At 39.4% G+C, this 14,842-nt stretch overlaps 2 protein-coding genes across 2 annotated transcripts; both read right to left on the reverse strand.

Moving 5' to 3' along the window:
* Positions 1 to 2,744: 2,744 nt before the first annotated feature.
* On the reverse strand, positions 2,745 to 4,175 carry LOC141562365 (E3 ubiquitin-protein ligase TRIM21-like). Its single transcript, XM_074302396.1, has one exon. The coding sequence runs from the start codon at positions 4,173 to 4,175 to the stop codon at positions 2,745 to 2,747; it is 1,431 nt and encodes a 476-aa protein (XP_074158497.1).
* Positions 4,176 to 9,651: 5,476 nt separating this feature from the next.
* Positions 9,652 to 10,993, reverse strand: LOC141562366 (E3 ubiquitin-protein ligase TRIM58-like). The gene is made up of 2 exons (XM_074302397.1): positions 9,812 to 10,993; positions 9,652 to 9,672 (listed from the first exon to the last, which is right to left on the reverse strand). Exons 1-2 carry the CDS (start codon positions 10,991 to 10,993, stop codon positions 9,652 to 9,654), a joined length of 1,203 nt encoding a protein of 400 aa, XP_074158498.1.
* Between the last annotated feature and the right edge of the window lie 3,849 nt (positions 10,994 to 14,842).

Below are 14,842 nucleotides of genomic sequence, written 5' to 3' on the forward strand. Positions count from 1 at the left end.
TTTGTTTATGGGAAAGAAGAAGCAGGACAGAATCACTGGAGTGTAAGTTCATGGAAGGGAGTAATGTAAAATAAGTAATAACACAAAAACTAAAAAGACAGAAAGAGACCAGATTGTGAAGAACTTAAATACTAAGCAGAATACTTTGTATTTAAATATGAGCTTAATTTACATTAACCTAAAATTGGATACAAGAAAGAGTTGTAAAAAGATACTTCTTCCACCCTCTTTTCCAGTGTAGAGTAATAGAATGTGGAGCAATGTTTATAATATCTTGAAGACAATTAATACTGAGTTCTATCATTTGATTATTAATATTACTTTTTAATCCATCTTTCTTCCCTATTTTGCCAAAACCCCATCTCTTAGGCAAGCTCAAAAGGATACTTCTCCTGTCTAGTTCCTCAAAGTATCTATTTATTAATCAGTTCAAAGTGGGTACCCTTGCTTTTGTTTACTAGTTAGTAAAAAAACAAATCTAGCTTGTTCTGGGCTCTCCCCAGGGGACAACTCTACTACCCTTGCTTCTCCTTTTGAAATTTGGTTGTGGCTTGATCTCCAAGGAAAAGACCAAACAAGAGTTTGGAGTGGTTATGTTTTCCAGGGAAGATTTATTAGAGGCAGTTGAAGCCCAGCTAGCAATGAACATTCCATTACTCGCAGAGGGTGACTTGATCATCTGAACTTTAATGTCACACTATCTGCCAATCTACCAATCAGCATTGTCTTATCTTTGATAAAATAGGTCCTAATACTGTAATGGCAGATGAAAGGAAAGTTTAGAAGTTTAGAAAGCCCTGTTGGCCCTGAATGTCTCTATGCATTGAGGGATAGAAGTCAAAGACCCAGTGTTTTGTTACTGCTAGACTAAGTAATAAACTGTTCATGCTAATGTGGAGACCACTTTATCACCCTGGATACCTTAGAATCAGCTGGAGTCAGGATAAGAAAAGTCTTTATTCTTGGTCTTTAGAAGTAGAAGTGAAGGGAATGGCCCAGTAGGATCTCAGAGACCTCACCTCCTAGTCTGCTGCCCAGGATGAGTCTGGCTAGTGTCACTGTACCTCCTAATCCCTCCCACAATTCTCTGTATACACTGAACAATTGGGCCAGCACAGGATAGTGGGAAGGGCCATTTTCCAAGCATATTCTTATAGAGTATTGTCCACTTAGTAATTAGCCTCAGGTGGTTGATAGTCCAACCTCAGTGCATTGACTCAAGAGTTTCAGCCCTTTACATACTGGAAATTTTTGTCTACCTATGTCACCCATCTTCCTAATAGTTTACACATGACTGTTATAAAATTATAAAAATGTCTTGTCCTGCAGAAAAATTTGCATTTGTTGTAATTTAATTCACCAAAATATGACATCACCATATTGCTTAACTTTTATGAAGAGACCATTTCCCTATATGCCTCTTCTACCTATACTTCCCCTTTTACTTTTGCCTTATAGAGGACTGATCTCTAGGAGTCAGAGAAGCAATGAAAGTACAGAAGATTCAAAAAGTGATGCATATTTCTTAACTTATACAGGTGCCCAAATGGGAAGACTTCTCATGATTTGCTGCAACTCTTCTTTTCATCATTTTGTTTCTATATTTCAAGTGCATTCTATTGCATCTTGAGACCATAATGTGCATAGTCATTCCCTAAATGATACATACCCCTTTTGATTTCAGGTTCTTACCCCAAATAAAAAATTACTCCCAACATGTTTGTGTAACTGATTTTTTTTTTACCTTATTCTTTGATGTTTTTTGTTTTAGTCTTTATTTTAGTCCAAAACACCTATTCATCAACTGCCTGTCATTTGAACGGGAATAAAATTTTAAATTCTAATTTTTATTCTGATCCATAAGATATCCAGTCAAATGGACGAAGGTAGAAAACAACACTTTCCAGCTTGTCAGTAGGACTTATGAATTAACAAATTCTTCAACAAATCGAAATTTGTGAGCAAGATTTACTGGCATTGCTGACATTAAAGAAGGAACTTTTTTTTTTTTTTTTTTTTTTCGGTAATTACTGAAGTAATCCATATTGGCACTGATTTCCTTCTCACATTAGTTTTCTGGAGTCCATCAGACCCCAAAGTTCTTTAGGGCGGCAATAATAATATGACTTGAATTTTCATAATGTATGAGGTCAATTAAAAAACAATTAATGGAAGGGACAGAGCCAAGGGGCAGAGAGAAACCAGGATGCTGTTTCTTAGATTCCTTAAAATTCTTTAGATTCCTTGAAGAGATAAAGATAATTTTAGCAAAGTTAAATTCATTGTAACAAATATTTTTGCCAAGAAAACCCCAAATGAGGAAACAAAGAGCTTAACACAAAGGAAAGAAATGCACAACAAGAAAGATACAAAGAAGCACACCAAAAGCTAGAATTCATTTCACATTTTTATTGAATGGATTAAAAGATAAGTTAACAGTAATTCAAGTGACAAAGGAGTGAAATACCTTGAAATCCATGGCTTTCGAAGAACTTTGACAAATTCTAGGAAGACTATGAAAGCCACAGTCCTCATATGAGTTGTTAATTTTTTTTTAACTTCTATAAAAAAATTGATATATTGTGAAATTTCATAAGCAGAATCCACTGCCAATCAGAAGGCACAACATACTTGGGAAGAGTCCTCTTCAGCTTGCAGGGTGAAAGGCAAGCCATCTAGAAGTTGGTGATGCTCCTTGTCTTGCAGGGGAAGTTTGGAAATGGAAAAAACACCAGCCGGGGAGCCTAGTGGTGGGCTGAGAATTCCTCCTTGTTGGAATGCTCAGAGAGATGATAGCAGCAAGAACAAAGATGAGAATCCAGTGCACAGAGAGTCATGGGAGCAGGCTTTGTTCCTGGAAGTGGGGGGCCAGGAGAAAACATGGGTGTAACAGGAGCTACAAATGAAATATCAGGTAACTGATAAATAAGAGAACTCTGCAGAACATTGTAAAAGGCCAGAGTGCCAGTACGGTATTCTAGGTAGAGTCCTACCCTGGGAATAGGGCTTTTCAGTCTGTGGTCCAGCGATCCAGGGTAGGATTGCAAAAAGTAATCCTCTTCCTTCCTGACACATCTCAGAAAGAACACAGAGGGACAATGGGTCTTGCTGCCACCACTTTGTCTCTTCAAGCAGGGGGTGTGGATCCCCAGCATCCACTGAGGTAATCCTGTCACATCCACCTCCCAGTATCGTCTCCCTGAGCTGAAGGCCTGCTCAGCAAGGACCATGTGAAGATGCCCGTCATCACCAGGGTGGGTGTCCACCGGCCAGCCTTCTCCAGCTCTTACACTCCTCAGATCCTCAGCCACAATCAGGCAAGGACTGGCTGATGCAGGATCCAACCTGATGTGCACTCTGAAGCGGTTGAGCATCTCTATCATGCCAGGGACGGGACACACTCTGAGCTCCGGGATGAGCGCCTTGGCCCTTTGGGACAACACTGACTCGCTCCTTTCCAGCAACTGCTTGACATCCCGGAGCAGATCCACATTGGCTTGGCCCTCTGCTTCCTGGAGATCTAGCATGAGGTCCTGAAGGGTTCTCATTTGCTGGGAAAGTCTGTCCTTCTCACTTCTTTCTTCTTCCTCAATCCTAGCAAAAGGGCATTCCTTGAATAAGTCCAGGTTGTACATTTTGTAGTATTCTTCTGTAATCATCTTGTGCCAGTTCACAAGAGGTCTGGGACTAGCAAGAAGTTTCTTTGCTTCCTCAAAGTGCTTCTCCAAGCAACTTTGAAGGTGCTGCAGCTTCTTCCTGACATTGGGAGCAGCTTCTTCTACAGGACAGTGCCTGTGAGCCCCGTGCTCTGGGGTTTGGCAACATCTGACACAGAGCAATGTCTGGTCGTCTTCACAGAAGAACTCCAAGACTTGCTGGTGAGTGGCACAGCGCCTCTGTCCTTCAGCACTCTGCAACAGCTGGGAGCTGAGCTGTTTCCCCAGTTCAGTCAGCTCTAGCAGGCGCCCATTGATACATAAAGGTGATTCTCTGACCTGAGACACTTGCCTGCATTCAGGGCAAGAGAAAGCTGTAGCTGCTGAGCTTGGGAGACATGCTCGGCAAAAGCTGTGCCCACACCCGATGGTGACTGGCTCACAGAAGTACTTCCAACAGATGGGACACGTGATCTGGTTCTGCAATTGCTGCAGCATTTCCACAGCAGCAGCAGCCATTCTCCTCTCTCCACTTGCTTCTGTTCTGCAGCAGCTGAGATGAAGAGCCTTCACTTCTATTCAAAGCAGTGCTTCTGAGCAGATGAAGGCTCTCCTTTTATAGCAGCGAGCCCCACCCCTCTAGAGCCTCCCTGGCAAGGTGTGAATTCCCCTGTCCCAGAATTCTGAAGTTCTACCTGAGAACTCTTCCCAGTTGACAGAGCCCTGAGGACCTCAGAGTTCACACTTTTAGTTGGCTCCTTTGAATGTTTGGATTTCACCATCCTGATGGTTCCCCTATCTTTTAGGAAGAAGCCTCTGAAAACAGGGAGATTCAGATCAATGAATTTTACAATCTGATTTGTGCAGGAGCCCCATGTGTTCAGGTGAAGGAAACTCTAAGTCTGTCTCCTCTTAGGCCTTTCATATACTGCTAAGCACATTCATGAAGCCCCTCCTTCCTTCAAGGGGTGAATTCTCCTGACCTCCAAAGCCAAGAATAAACTCATATGTGATAGCCATTTTCTCAGAGGTAGGAATTCCATGGTGCCCAATGTTAATGCAATCACAAAAATGTGAATTTCAGGAAGTATCAGAACCAGGCTTTTGGCAGAGAGGTAATCCTGGATAATCCAATAATGAATTGAATTTACATCTTGTGCTGAACCAGGTAGGTGAATTTCTACCTTGAGTTGAGAGGGGCTGAAATTCAAAGGAAGTATCCTGAGTGAATCATTTAAAAAAAAATTAAAAAGTTTTTTATTTATAAATATTGATTTCCTTTTCTGAATTTTAGAATTGGTTCTATTTGTAAGAAACCATAGGAGGAATGTTACATTGAGAAAGAAATGCTGCAGCATGGCTTAATCCAACAGTAATGATGAAGTATATAGACAACTTGCCCCCTCTTTGGTTCTTTGAAGGCAATTAGTTAGTTAAGGAGGAATTCCAATTTCAGCCTTAGGTATATTCAGAAATTTAGATATTCAGTGTGAATTTGAGAGTTAGAGTGTAGTTTGAGTTTACTGATCTGCTAATTTTGCACACTGTATTAAAAAAAAATTATTCTGAACATAAGGGGGGAAAGGGAAGGATTTACATAAAAATTCTTTAAAATGTATAATAAAGTTATCTGGTAATTGTTTTGTTTTGTTTTGTTTTCCCTTAACTTTTTTCTTCTTTCCACTCTCCCACTCTGGAGATGGCTAACATTTGGCACAAATATGTTTTTGGGGTGTGTGTGTGTGTGGGTGTGGGTGTGTGTGTTTCCATGAATGTGTATACATACACCATTCTCATGATTCTCTTTATCAGGTCTTTATCTATGTGCAGATGACATATTCCTCTATATATCCTTTGCAGTTAAGTTTGGAATTTATCATAGTCAAAAAGTCAGTAAATGTTTTCTTAAAACCATATTTTGTTACTGTATACAGTGTCATTTTGTTTCTCCTCATTTCATGCATCTTTATTTCTTTGTATGTTTTGCTGAGATCATTGAGCTTATCATTTGTTATATAGTAGCAGTATTGAATCACAATCACACATTACAACTTGTTCAGCTATTACCCAAATGATGAACTTTTCCGCAATTTCCAGTCCTGTGCTGCCAAAAAGAACTGATAAAAGTATTTCAGAACATATAGATACTTTTCCTTTTTCTCTTACCATCTTTTCATTTAATCAACAGAGGCATTAGTGTTATTCCTGGGTGAAAGGGTATACACGGTTTAGAATTCTGAGCAAAATTTCAAATTGTTTTTCAAAATTGTTGGTTACTTCACAGTTCTACCAATAGTGAATTCTTGTCCCACATGTTCTCCAACATTTATTGCTTTCTCCTTCATTCATTGCATAAAATCTTATTAATGAAAAAAATAAATAAAAGGAGGTTTAGCAGCAATAGGCTTCAAATTTTATGATTTGGATATAATTATCAGATTTGTTTAAAGAAAAGTAGATCAGTGGAAGAGAGCAGACATACACTTTATAGCAGCAATGAAAGAAAGTCATCTTGTTTTTGTTAAATCTGAAAACTCAAGATTTGGGAATTAGAACTCACTCTTTGCCACATTGCAAATCATTCTAAATTCTAAAGTGATTGACTGGAGAAAGTGAGATTTAAGCTACATTAAAAAGAGTTTGGTTTTTCAAACTCAGAAACTACTTCTTTGGGCCTTGTAAGAAAGTGAGAAGGATCAGCTGACAGGACTAAAGATGATAGTGGAGTCTTCTCAAATATAAGGGAGAGGACATTCTAAAAATCTAGCATTTTCAACTGCTCCAATTAGAAGATGAAATTCAGAGAGGAGGGGACTCTAGAAAAGGAATACACTTAGTATTCTGCTGATGAGCATTCATGGAGAGTTTTTTTTTTTTTAAGAATTATACATAAGGAAAGATAAAGTGTGATGGCACATATGGAGATTTGGCTTTTGCTTCAAGAACACCTAGATTCATGTCACATCTCAAACATTGCCTAACTGTGCCAGAGTCCCTTAACTTTCCTTTCATCTTACACTCATTTATTCCACTAAACATAACAAATGGTAAAAGAGGAAAGAACTTTCCCCTCTTGTACTTCAAGTGTCTAAGCTTCTTCTTGCATGAAGCCAGAAATGTCTATGCCAAAGGTTAAGTCTGTGCAAAGAGGAAAAATGTGTTTTGGTTTTTTTTATGGAAAAGAGCCAGCAGGACAGATTCACTGGAATGGAACTTCATGGAAGGGAGTAATGTAAAATAAGTAAAAACACAAAAATTAAAAAGACAGAAAGAGACCAGGTTGTGAAGAACTTAAATACTAATCAGAATATTTTTTATTTAAATGTGAGCTTAATTTACAATAACCCAAAATTGGATACAAGAAAGAGTTGTAAAAAGATACTTCTTCCACCCTCTTTTCCAGTGTAGAGTAATAGAAATGTGGAGTAATGTTTATAATATCTTGAAGACAATACTGAGTTCTATCATTTGATAATTAATATTACTTTTTAATCCGTCTTTCTTCCCTATTTTGCCAAAACCCCATCTCTTAGGCAAGCTCAAAAGGATACTTCTCCTGTCTAGTTCCTCAAAGTATCTATTTATTAATCAGTTCAAAGTGGGTACCCTTGCTTTTGTTTACTAGTCAGTAAAAAAACAAATCTAGCTTGTTCTGGGCTCTCCCCAGGGGACAACTCTACTACCCTTGCTTCTCCTTTTGAAATTTGGTTGTGGCTTGATCTCCAAGGAAAAGACCAAACAAGAGTTTGGAGTGGTTATGTTTTCCAGGGAAGATTTATTAGAGGCAGTTGAAGCCCAGCTAGCAATGAACATTCCATTACTCGCAGAGGGTGACTTGATCATCTGAACTTTAATGTCACACTATTTGCCAATCTATCAATCAGCATTGTTTTATCTTTGATAAAATAGGTCCTAATACTGTAATGGCAGATGAAAGGAAAGAACACAAAGCTAAGTTTAGAAAGCCCTCTTGGCCCTGAATGCACCTATGCATTGAGGGATAGAAGTCAAAGACCCAGTGTTTTGTTACTGCTACGCTAAGTAATAAACTGTTCATGCTAATGTGGAGACCACTTTATCACCCTGGATACCTTAGAATCAGCTGGAGTCAGGATAAGAAAAGTCTTTATTCTTGGTCTTTAGAAGTAGAAGTGAAGGGAATGGCCGAGTAGGATCTCAGAGACCTCACCTCCTAGTCTGCTGCCCAGGATGAGTCTGGCTAGTGCCACTGTACCTCCTAATCCCTCCACAATTCTCTGTATACACTGAACAATTGGGCCAGCACAGGATAGTGGGAAGGGCCATTTTGCAAGCATATTCTTATAGAGTATTGTCCACTTAGTAATTAGCCTCAGGTGGTTGATAGTCCAACCTCAGTGCATTGACTCAAGAGTTTCAGCCCTTTACATACTGGAAATTTTTGCCTACCTATGTCACCCATCTTACTAATAGTTTACACATGACTGTTATAAAATTATAAAAATGCCTTGTCCTGCAGAAAAATTTGTGTTTGTTGTAATTTTATTCACCAAAATATGACATCACCATATTGCTTAACTTCTATGAAGAGACCACTTCCCTATATGCCTCTTCTACCTATACTTCCCCTTTTACTTTTGCCTTATAAAGGACTGATGTCTAGGAGTCAGAGAAGCAATGAAAGTACAGAAGATTCAAAAAGTGATGCATATTTCTTAACTTATACAGGTGCCCAAATGGGAAGACTTCTCATGATTTGCTGAAACGCTTCTTTTCTTCATTTTGTTTCTATATTTCAAGTGCATTCTATTGCATCTTGAGACCATAATGTGCATAGTCATTCCCTAAATGATACATACCCCTTTTGATTTCAGGTTCTTGCCCCAAATAAAAAATTACTCCCAATATGTTTGTGTAACTGATTTTTTTTTTTTACCTTATTCTTTGATGTTTTTTGTTTTAGTCTTTATTTTGGTCGAAAACACCTATTCATCAACAGCCTGTCATTTGAACGGGAATAAAATTTTAAATTCTAATTTTTATTCTGATCCATAAGATATCCAGTCAAATGGACGAAGGTAGAAAACAACACTTTCCAGCTTGTCAGTAGGACTTATGAATTGACAAATTCTTCAACAAATCGTAATTTGTGAGCAAGATTTACTGGCATTGCTGACATTAAAGAAGGACCTTGGTTTTTTTTTTTTTTTTTTTTTTTCCCGTAATTACTGAAGTAATCCATATTGGCACTGATTTCCTTCTCACGTTAGTTTTCTGCAGTCCATCAGACCCCAAAGTTGTTTAGGGTGGCAACAGTAATATGAGTTGAATTTTTATAATGTATGAGGTCAATTAAAAAACAATTAATGGAAGGGACAGAGCCAAGGAGCAGAGAGAAACCAAGATTCCTTAAAATTCTTTAGATTCCTTGAAGAGATAAAGATAATTTTAGCAAAGTTAAATTCATTGTAACAAACAACTTTGCCAAGAAAACCCCAAATGAGGAAACAAAGAGCTTGACACAAAGGAAAGAAATGCACAACAAGAAAGATACAAAGAAGCACACCAAAAGCTATAATTCATTTCACATTTTTATTGAATGGAGTAAAAGATAAGTTAACAGTAATTCAAGTGACATAGGAGTGAAATAGCTTGAAATCCATGGCTTTTGAAGAACTTTGAGAAATTCTAGGAAGACTATGAAAGCCACAGTCCTCATGTGTGTTGTTATTTTTTTTTAACTGCTGAAAAAGAATTGCTATGTTTTGAAATTTCATAAGCAGAATCCACTGCCAATCAGAAGGCACAATATACTTGGGAAGAGTCCTCTTCAGCTTGCAGGGTGAAAGGCAAGCCATCTACAAGTTGGTGATGCTCCTTGTCTTGCAGGGGAAGTTTGGAAATGGAAAAACACCAGCCGGGGAGCCTAGTGGTGGGCTGAGAATTCCTCCTTGTTGGAATGCTCAGAGAGACGAATAGCAGCAAGAACAAAGATGAGAATCCAGTGCACAGAGAGTCATGGGAGCAGGCTTTGTTCCTGGAAGTGGGGGGCCAGGAGAAAACATGGGTCTAACAGGGGCTACAAAGGAAATATCAGGTAACTGATAAATAAGAGAACTCTGCAGAACATTGTAAAAGGCCAGAATGCCAGTACGGTATTCTAGGTAGAGTCCTACCCTGGGAATAGGGCTTTTCAGTCTGTGGTCCAGCGATCCAGGGTAGGATTGCAAAAAGTAATCCTCTTCCTTCCTGACACATCTCAGAAAGAACACAGAGGGACAATGGGTCTTGCTGCCACCACTTTGTCTCTTCAAGCAGGGGGTGTGGATCCCCAGCATCCACTGAGGTAATCCTGTCACATCCACCTCCCAGTATTGTCTCCCTGAGCTGAAGGCCTGCTCAGCAAGGACCATGTGAAGATGCCCGTCATCATCAGGGTGGGTGTCCACCGGCCAGCCTTCTCCAGCTCTTACACTCCTCAGATCCTCAGCCACAATCAGGCAAGGACTGGCTGATGCAGGATCCAACCTGATGTGCACTCTGAAGCGGTTGAGCATCTCTATCATGCCAGGGACGGGACACACTCTGAGCTCCGGGATGAGCGCCTTGGCCCTTTGGGACAACACTGACTCGCTCCTTTCCAGCAACTGCTTGACATCCCGGAGCAGATCCACATTGGCTTGGCCCTCTGCTTCCTGGAGATCTAGCATGAGGTCCTGAAGGGTTCTCATTTGCTGGGAAAGTCTGTCCTTCTCACTTCTTTCTTTTTCCTCAATCCTAGCAAAAGGGCATTCCTTGAATAAGTGCAGGTTGTACATTTTGTAGTATTCTTCTGTAATCATCTTGTGCCAGTTCACAAGAGGTCCGGGACTAGCAAGAAGTTTCTTTGCTTCCTCAAAGTGCTTCTCCAAGCAACTTTGAAGGTGCTGCAGCTTCTTCCTGACATTGGGAGCAGCTTCTTCTACAGGACAGTGCCTGTGAGCCCCATGCTCTGGGGTTTGGCAACATCTGACACAGAGCAACGTCTGGTCGTCTTCACAGAAGAACTCCAAGACTTGCTGGTGAGTGGCACAGCGCCTCTGTCCTTCAGCACTCTGCAACAGCTGGGAGCTGAGCTGTTTCCCCAGTTCAGTCAGCTCTAGCAGGCGCCCATTGATACACAAAGGTGATTCTCTGACCTGAGACACTTGCCTGCATTCAGGGCAAGAGAAAGCTGTAGCTGCTGAGCTTGGGAGACATGCTCGGCAAAAGCTGTGCCCACACCCGATGGTGACTGGCTCACAGAAGTACTTCCAACAGATGGGACACGTGATCTGGTTCTGCAATTGCTGCAGCATTTCCACAGCAGCAGCAGCCATTCTCCTCTCTCCACTTGCTTCTGTTCTGCAGCAGCTGAGATGAAGAGCCTTCACTTCTATTCAAAGCAGTGCTTCTGAGCAGAAGAAGGCTCTCCTTTTATAGCAGGTAGCCCCACCCCTCTAGAGCCTCCCTGGCAAGGTGTGAATTCCCCTGTCCCAGAATTCTGAAGTTCTACTTGTTAACTCTTCTTAGTTGACAGAGCCCTGAGGACCTCAAAGTTCACACTTTTAGTTGACTCCTTTGTATGGATGGATTTCACCATCCTGATGGTTCCCCTGTTTTTTAGGAAGAAGCCTCTGAAAACAGGGAGCTTCAGATCAATGAATTTTACAATCTGATTTGTGCAAGAGCCCCATGTAAACACAAGGATCCATAAGTACCTTCTCTCCTTTACCCTGCCATACCCAATCACTTCCAAGTCTCTCCAAGAATCCTCTGCATCTCTCCCTTCAGTCCAGTTATGGAGAATCACAGAATGTGAGATGAGAAATCCTCCTCCATGGTCATTTAGTGCAAGGAACCCATGTTCATAATTAGGGCCATCTCTGTGATCCCCATGTGTGATGCCCATGGCTAAAACACACTGTCAAATCAATATAATGGAAGCCAAAATACAAACAAAAATCAAGAGGAAAAGAATAGAACAGTTCTTTAATGTTCTTAATCAGTATATCCAAGTGCAAATTTTTGGAAAGAGTTGTCTACTTCATGAAGTTGTCTGCTTCTGGAAAGCATTTCTTCATAGGAATTCTTCCCTAGGGGACTGTCTTTGAGCATCATCCCAAAACTGTCCAGTTTGATCTAATTAACTCTGAAATATATCTAGGCAAATCAGCCATACAGTATCCTTACGGCCTTATTTTTAGGATAGATTTGCAGACACATTTATACCAGTAGATCTGGTTTTCCAGATGCCAAGAGACTTTATTGCTGAATAAATCTTCTAGAAATATATCCTTGTAGAAATTTAAAAGTATCTTAAGAAAATCTAATCACATTGACTGTTCTGCCACCTGAAAGATAAAATTACTAATGCAAACAAAGGTTGTATCTTCTAAATATATCGATTTCTTAAGCAACAAGCTTAAGCCTCAATCTCCAAAACAAGAGAAGATAGACTTTTATAAATTAAAAGCAATTAATCAAACAAAATCAATTAATTAAGAAAAGAATTCAATATTAGGTGATCAGATTTCTAATGTAAGGACAGATTAGGGCCTGTCCAAGTTGTAAGGATGAGAGAAAGCAATGCAATTCCCTTAATTCATATGAAGAGGTGTCCTACTCCCAAAGATCTATATTTAATCAAAGAACATGGAAAGAATAACTGATTCATCAATAAGTTTCAGGTTTCAGATAAGATATATGGGCTGTTTGAGGTATACAATTGTGAGAAATCTCCCTTCATCAATCTTTGGATCTAACTAGGGTTCTGGGCAGCATAATCTAGGTTCTTACTTAAAGGTCTCTAAACTGCAAGTAGGCATAGTCCTGTTTCCTGGTTTAACAATAGGATAAACAATATTATGGAAATTTAAACATTTCACAAGCCTTTTTGACAGTAAAAAAAAAGATGATATCATTCATTTTCAACCATTCTTCTATGGGCAGTAAGGGGTTCATGAAGAATATTCTTTACTTATTTGATTACACTTGGAAAGAGCTTTTAGCCATGCCCCTGATTTCTTTCTCAGGCATTTCCTTTTTTACTCTAATCAGCCCCCACATAAAATATCTGCATATGAGTAAATGACTTCCTGACTTCTTAACCAACAGTTACTTTTCTAGTCTTTGGAATTCTTAGACTGCCTCATTTCTTCTGACCTTCCTCTTCCCAGAATATAGATAAATTCTGGTAGTCAGTTAGGGGAGTGATATAATTAGCTAGTGATATAGCAATAAATACCTATAGACCTTGACCTCTCCAATTTCTCTCTCTCCCCTTCAATTAATCCCACAGAGAAGAAAGAATTACCCTGAGCAGGGATGAAGGGACTTTTTTCAAAAAGAAGAGAGTTTTCTAAGGTTATATGGATGGTATATAGTAGGCATTGGGTGTACCTTAATGACTTATATTCTGACTCAACTTTCTTTCCCCTGGGATTACTAAATCCTGAGGTGTGGCTTAAGTTGTACATATTTTTGGAAGGAGGAACATGATGACTGAATCCTCACTTTTATATTCTATCTGGCACCTAAGAAATCTCTCTTGAGTATTGCTTTCATTTGGTTTTCATCCTTCATAACTGAATAAAAATTGGTTTTTAAAAGCCCTTTGGTGTATCAAACATCGTGGTCAGATGCTCTATTGATTCCAACTCACAAGTAGCACAACATTTGTGTTCATGCAGGCTCTGCTTATTGCTCAGAATAAAACTTCAGCCCAATGAAGCTCCATGAGTGCTCCATCAGAAGCCTGATTAAATAATGCATAGAAACAGACTACAAGACAGAGAAGTTGATGAATCTCCCTGAGTTTTATTGTTCCCCTTTCATTCTTTATTCACTTACCCGTTGGAGTTGGATCTCAACATTGCATCTGGACCTGGCACAAGCTTCTACTTTATGAAATATTAGACAAATAGTCATTCTCTATCATTCTCAGAGCCCAGTAAACAGAAATACTGAAGACTACATTTTCAACAGGAAGGTTTTGTTGGTGTCCTAGAACTGGTATGAAAAAAAGCTTAGATTCATGGTCAAAGGGACTATCCCCATTTCAATAAACAAAGGTTGGCATGAGAAATCAAGTGAGATTTTTCCTGGGGAGCTTATCAAAATTCAGGTAACACACCATGGCCAGCAAATGACAAAGAAAAAGTTTAGAAACTTAGGAACTATATTACAACAATACATATTACGTGTTTAAGACCGCCTTTGGCAAAGGTAAGGCAACCCTGATTGGTAGCTAGTTTGACTTTCAGATACAGATAATGAAGCCATACTGTCATTTAAGGGATGTTTATTGCTTTATAGGCTTCCTTTGTAAGGTTCTCTTGGTTCAGTTTTCTTGGGGTCTCTGGCAGCAGCCTTTGTTTCAGTTCAGTAATCACCAGAAGAGTAGCCAAGAGTTAAAGTCCAAATCTTTTATTTCCTCTTTGCCTGATGCTGGGCAGCTTTCTGAAGAGCCTTTCAGTGTGGCCTTGCTTTTAGTGGGGAAAGTGCAGGAGGCCAGGCCAGCCACCAGGAAATTGAAGTTCAAATTGATTTGTCCCCTTGGTTCTGAGAGCTTCTAGTGTGCTTGTCCTCAGTGGCTCTCAGTCCCTACTTATATGCTCTACACTGAGTATAAACCAATCATTTTATCACTATCATTTTTCCTAGGAAGTATTTCATGTTTTCTTCTATTTTTTTTTTTTGTTTGTTTCACTGATTCTTGAAGTCTTGAGTGATTCACTTCCATTTGTTCACTAAATACACTAAAAATTAGAGTATTCTTATCTTCAGTTATTTTTTTACCTCCTTTTGCAATTGGACAATTAAATTTTTTTGTTCATTGCATTCTTTTTTCATTTTTTCTATTCCTTCTTGCAATGATCTCATTTCATTTCCCCATTTTTCTTCTAATTCTCTTTTAAGATCCTTCATGTTGTCTTCAAAGAAAGTTTTCTGAAATGGTGATCAGCTTGTATCTCTCTTTAGGGCTTCTTCTGGACTTGCTTTGCCTTTAGGAACCTCAGGATTTGAGGGCTGTTTTTCTCTCTCTATAAAAGCTGTCTAGGTTTGAGTTCTTTTTTGTTTTTTATTCATTGTTTTAAAGGCTTGAGGTGTGTTCAATGCAAGGGAGGGACAGCTGCCTTGGGGCAGTTCTGCTGATTGATTTCCAGTAATGGTGACTAGGTCTGGTG

This window comes from Sminthopsis crassicaudata, chromosome 3 (genome assembly GCF_048593235.1).
Source record: "Sminthopsis crassicaudata isolate SCR6 chromosome 3, ASM4859323v1, whole genome shotgun sequence".
NCBI classification, from domain to species: Eukaryota; Metazoa; Chordata; class Mammalia; order Dasyuromorphia; family Dasyuridae; genus Sminthopsis; species Sminthopsis crassicaudata.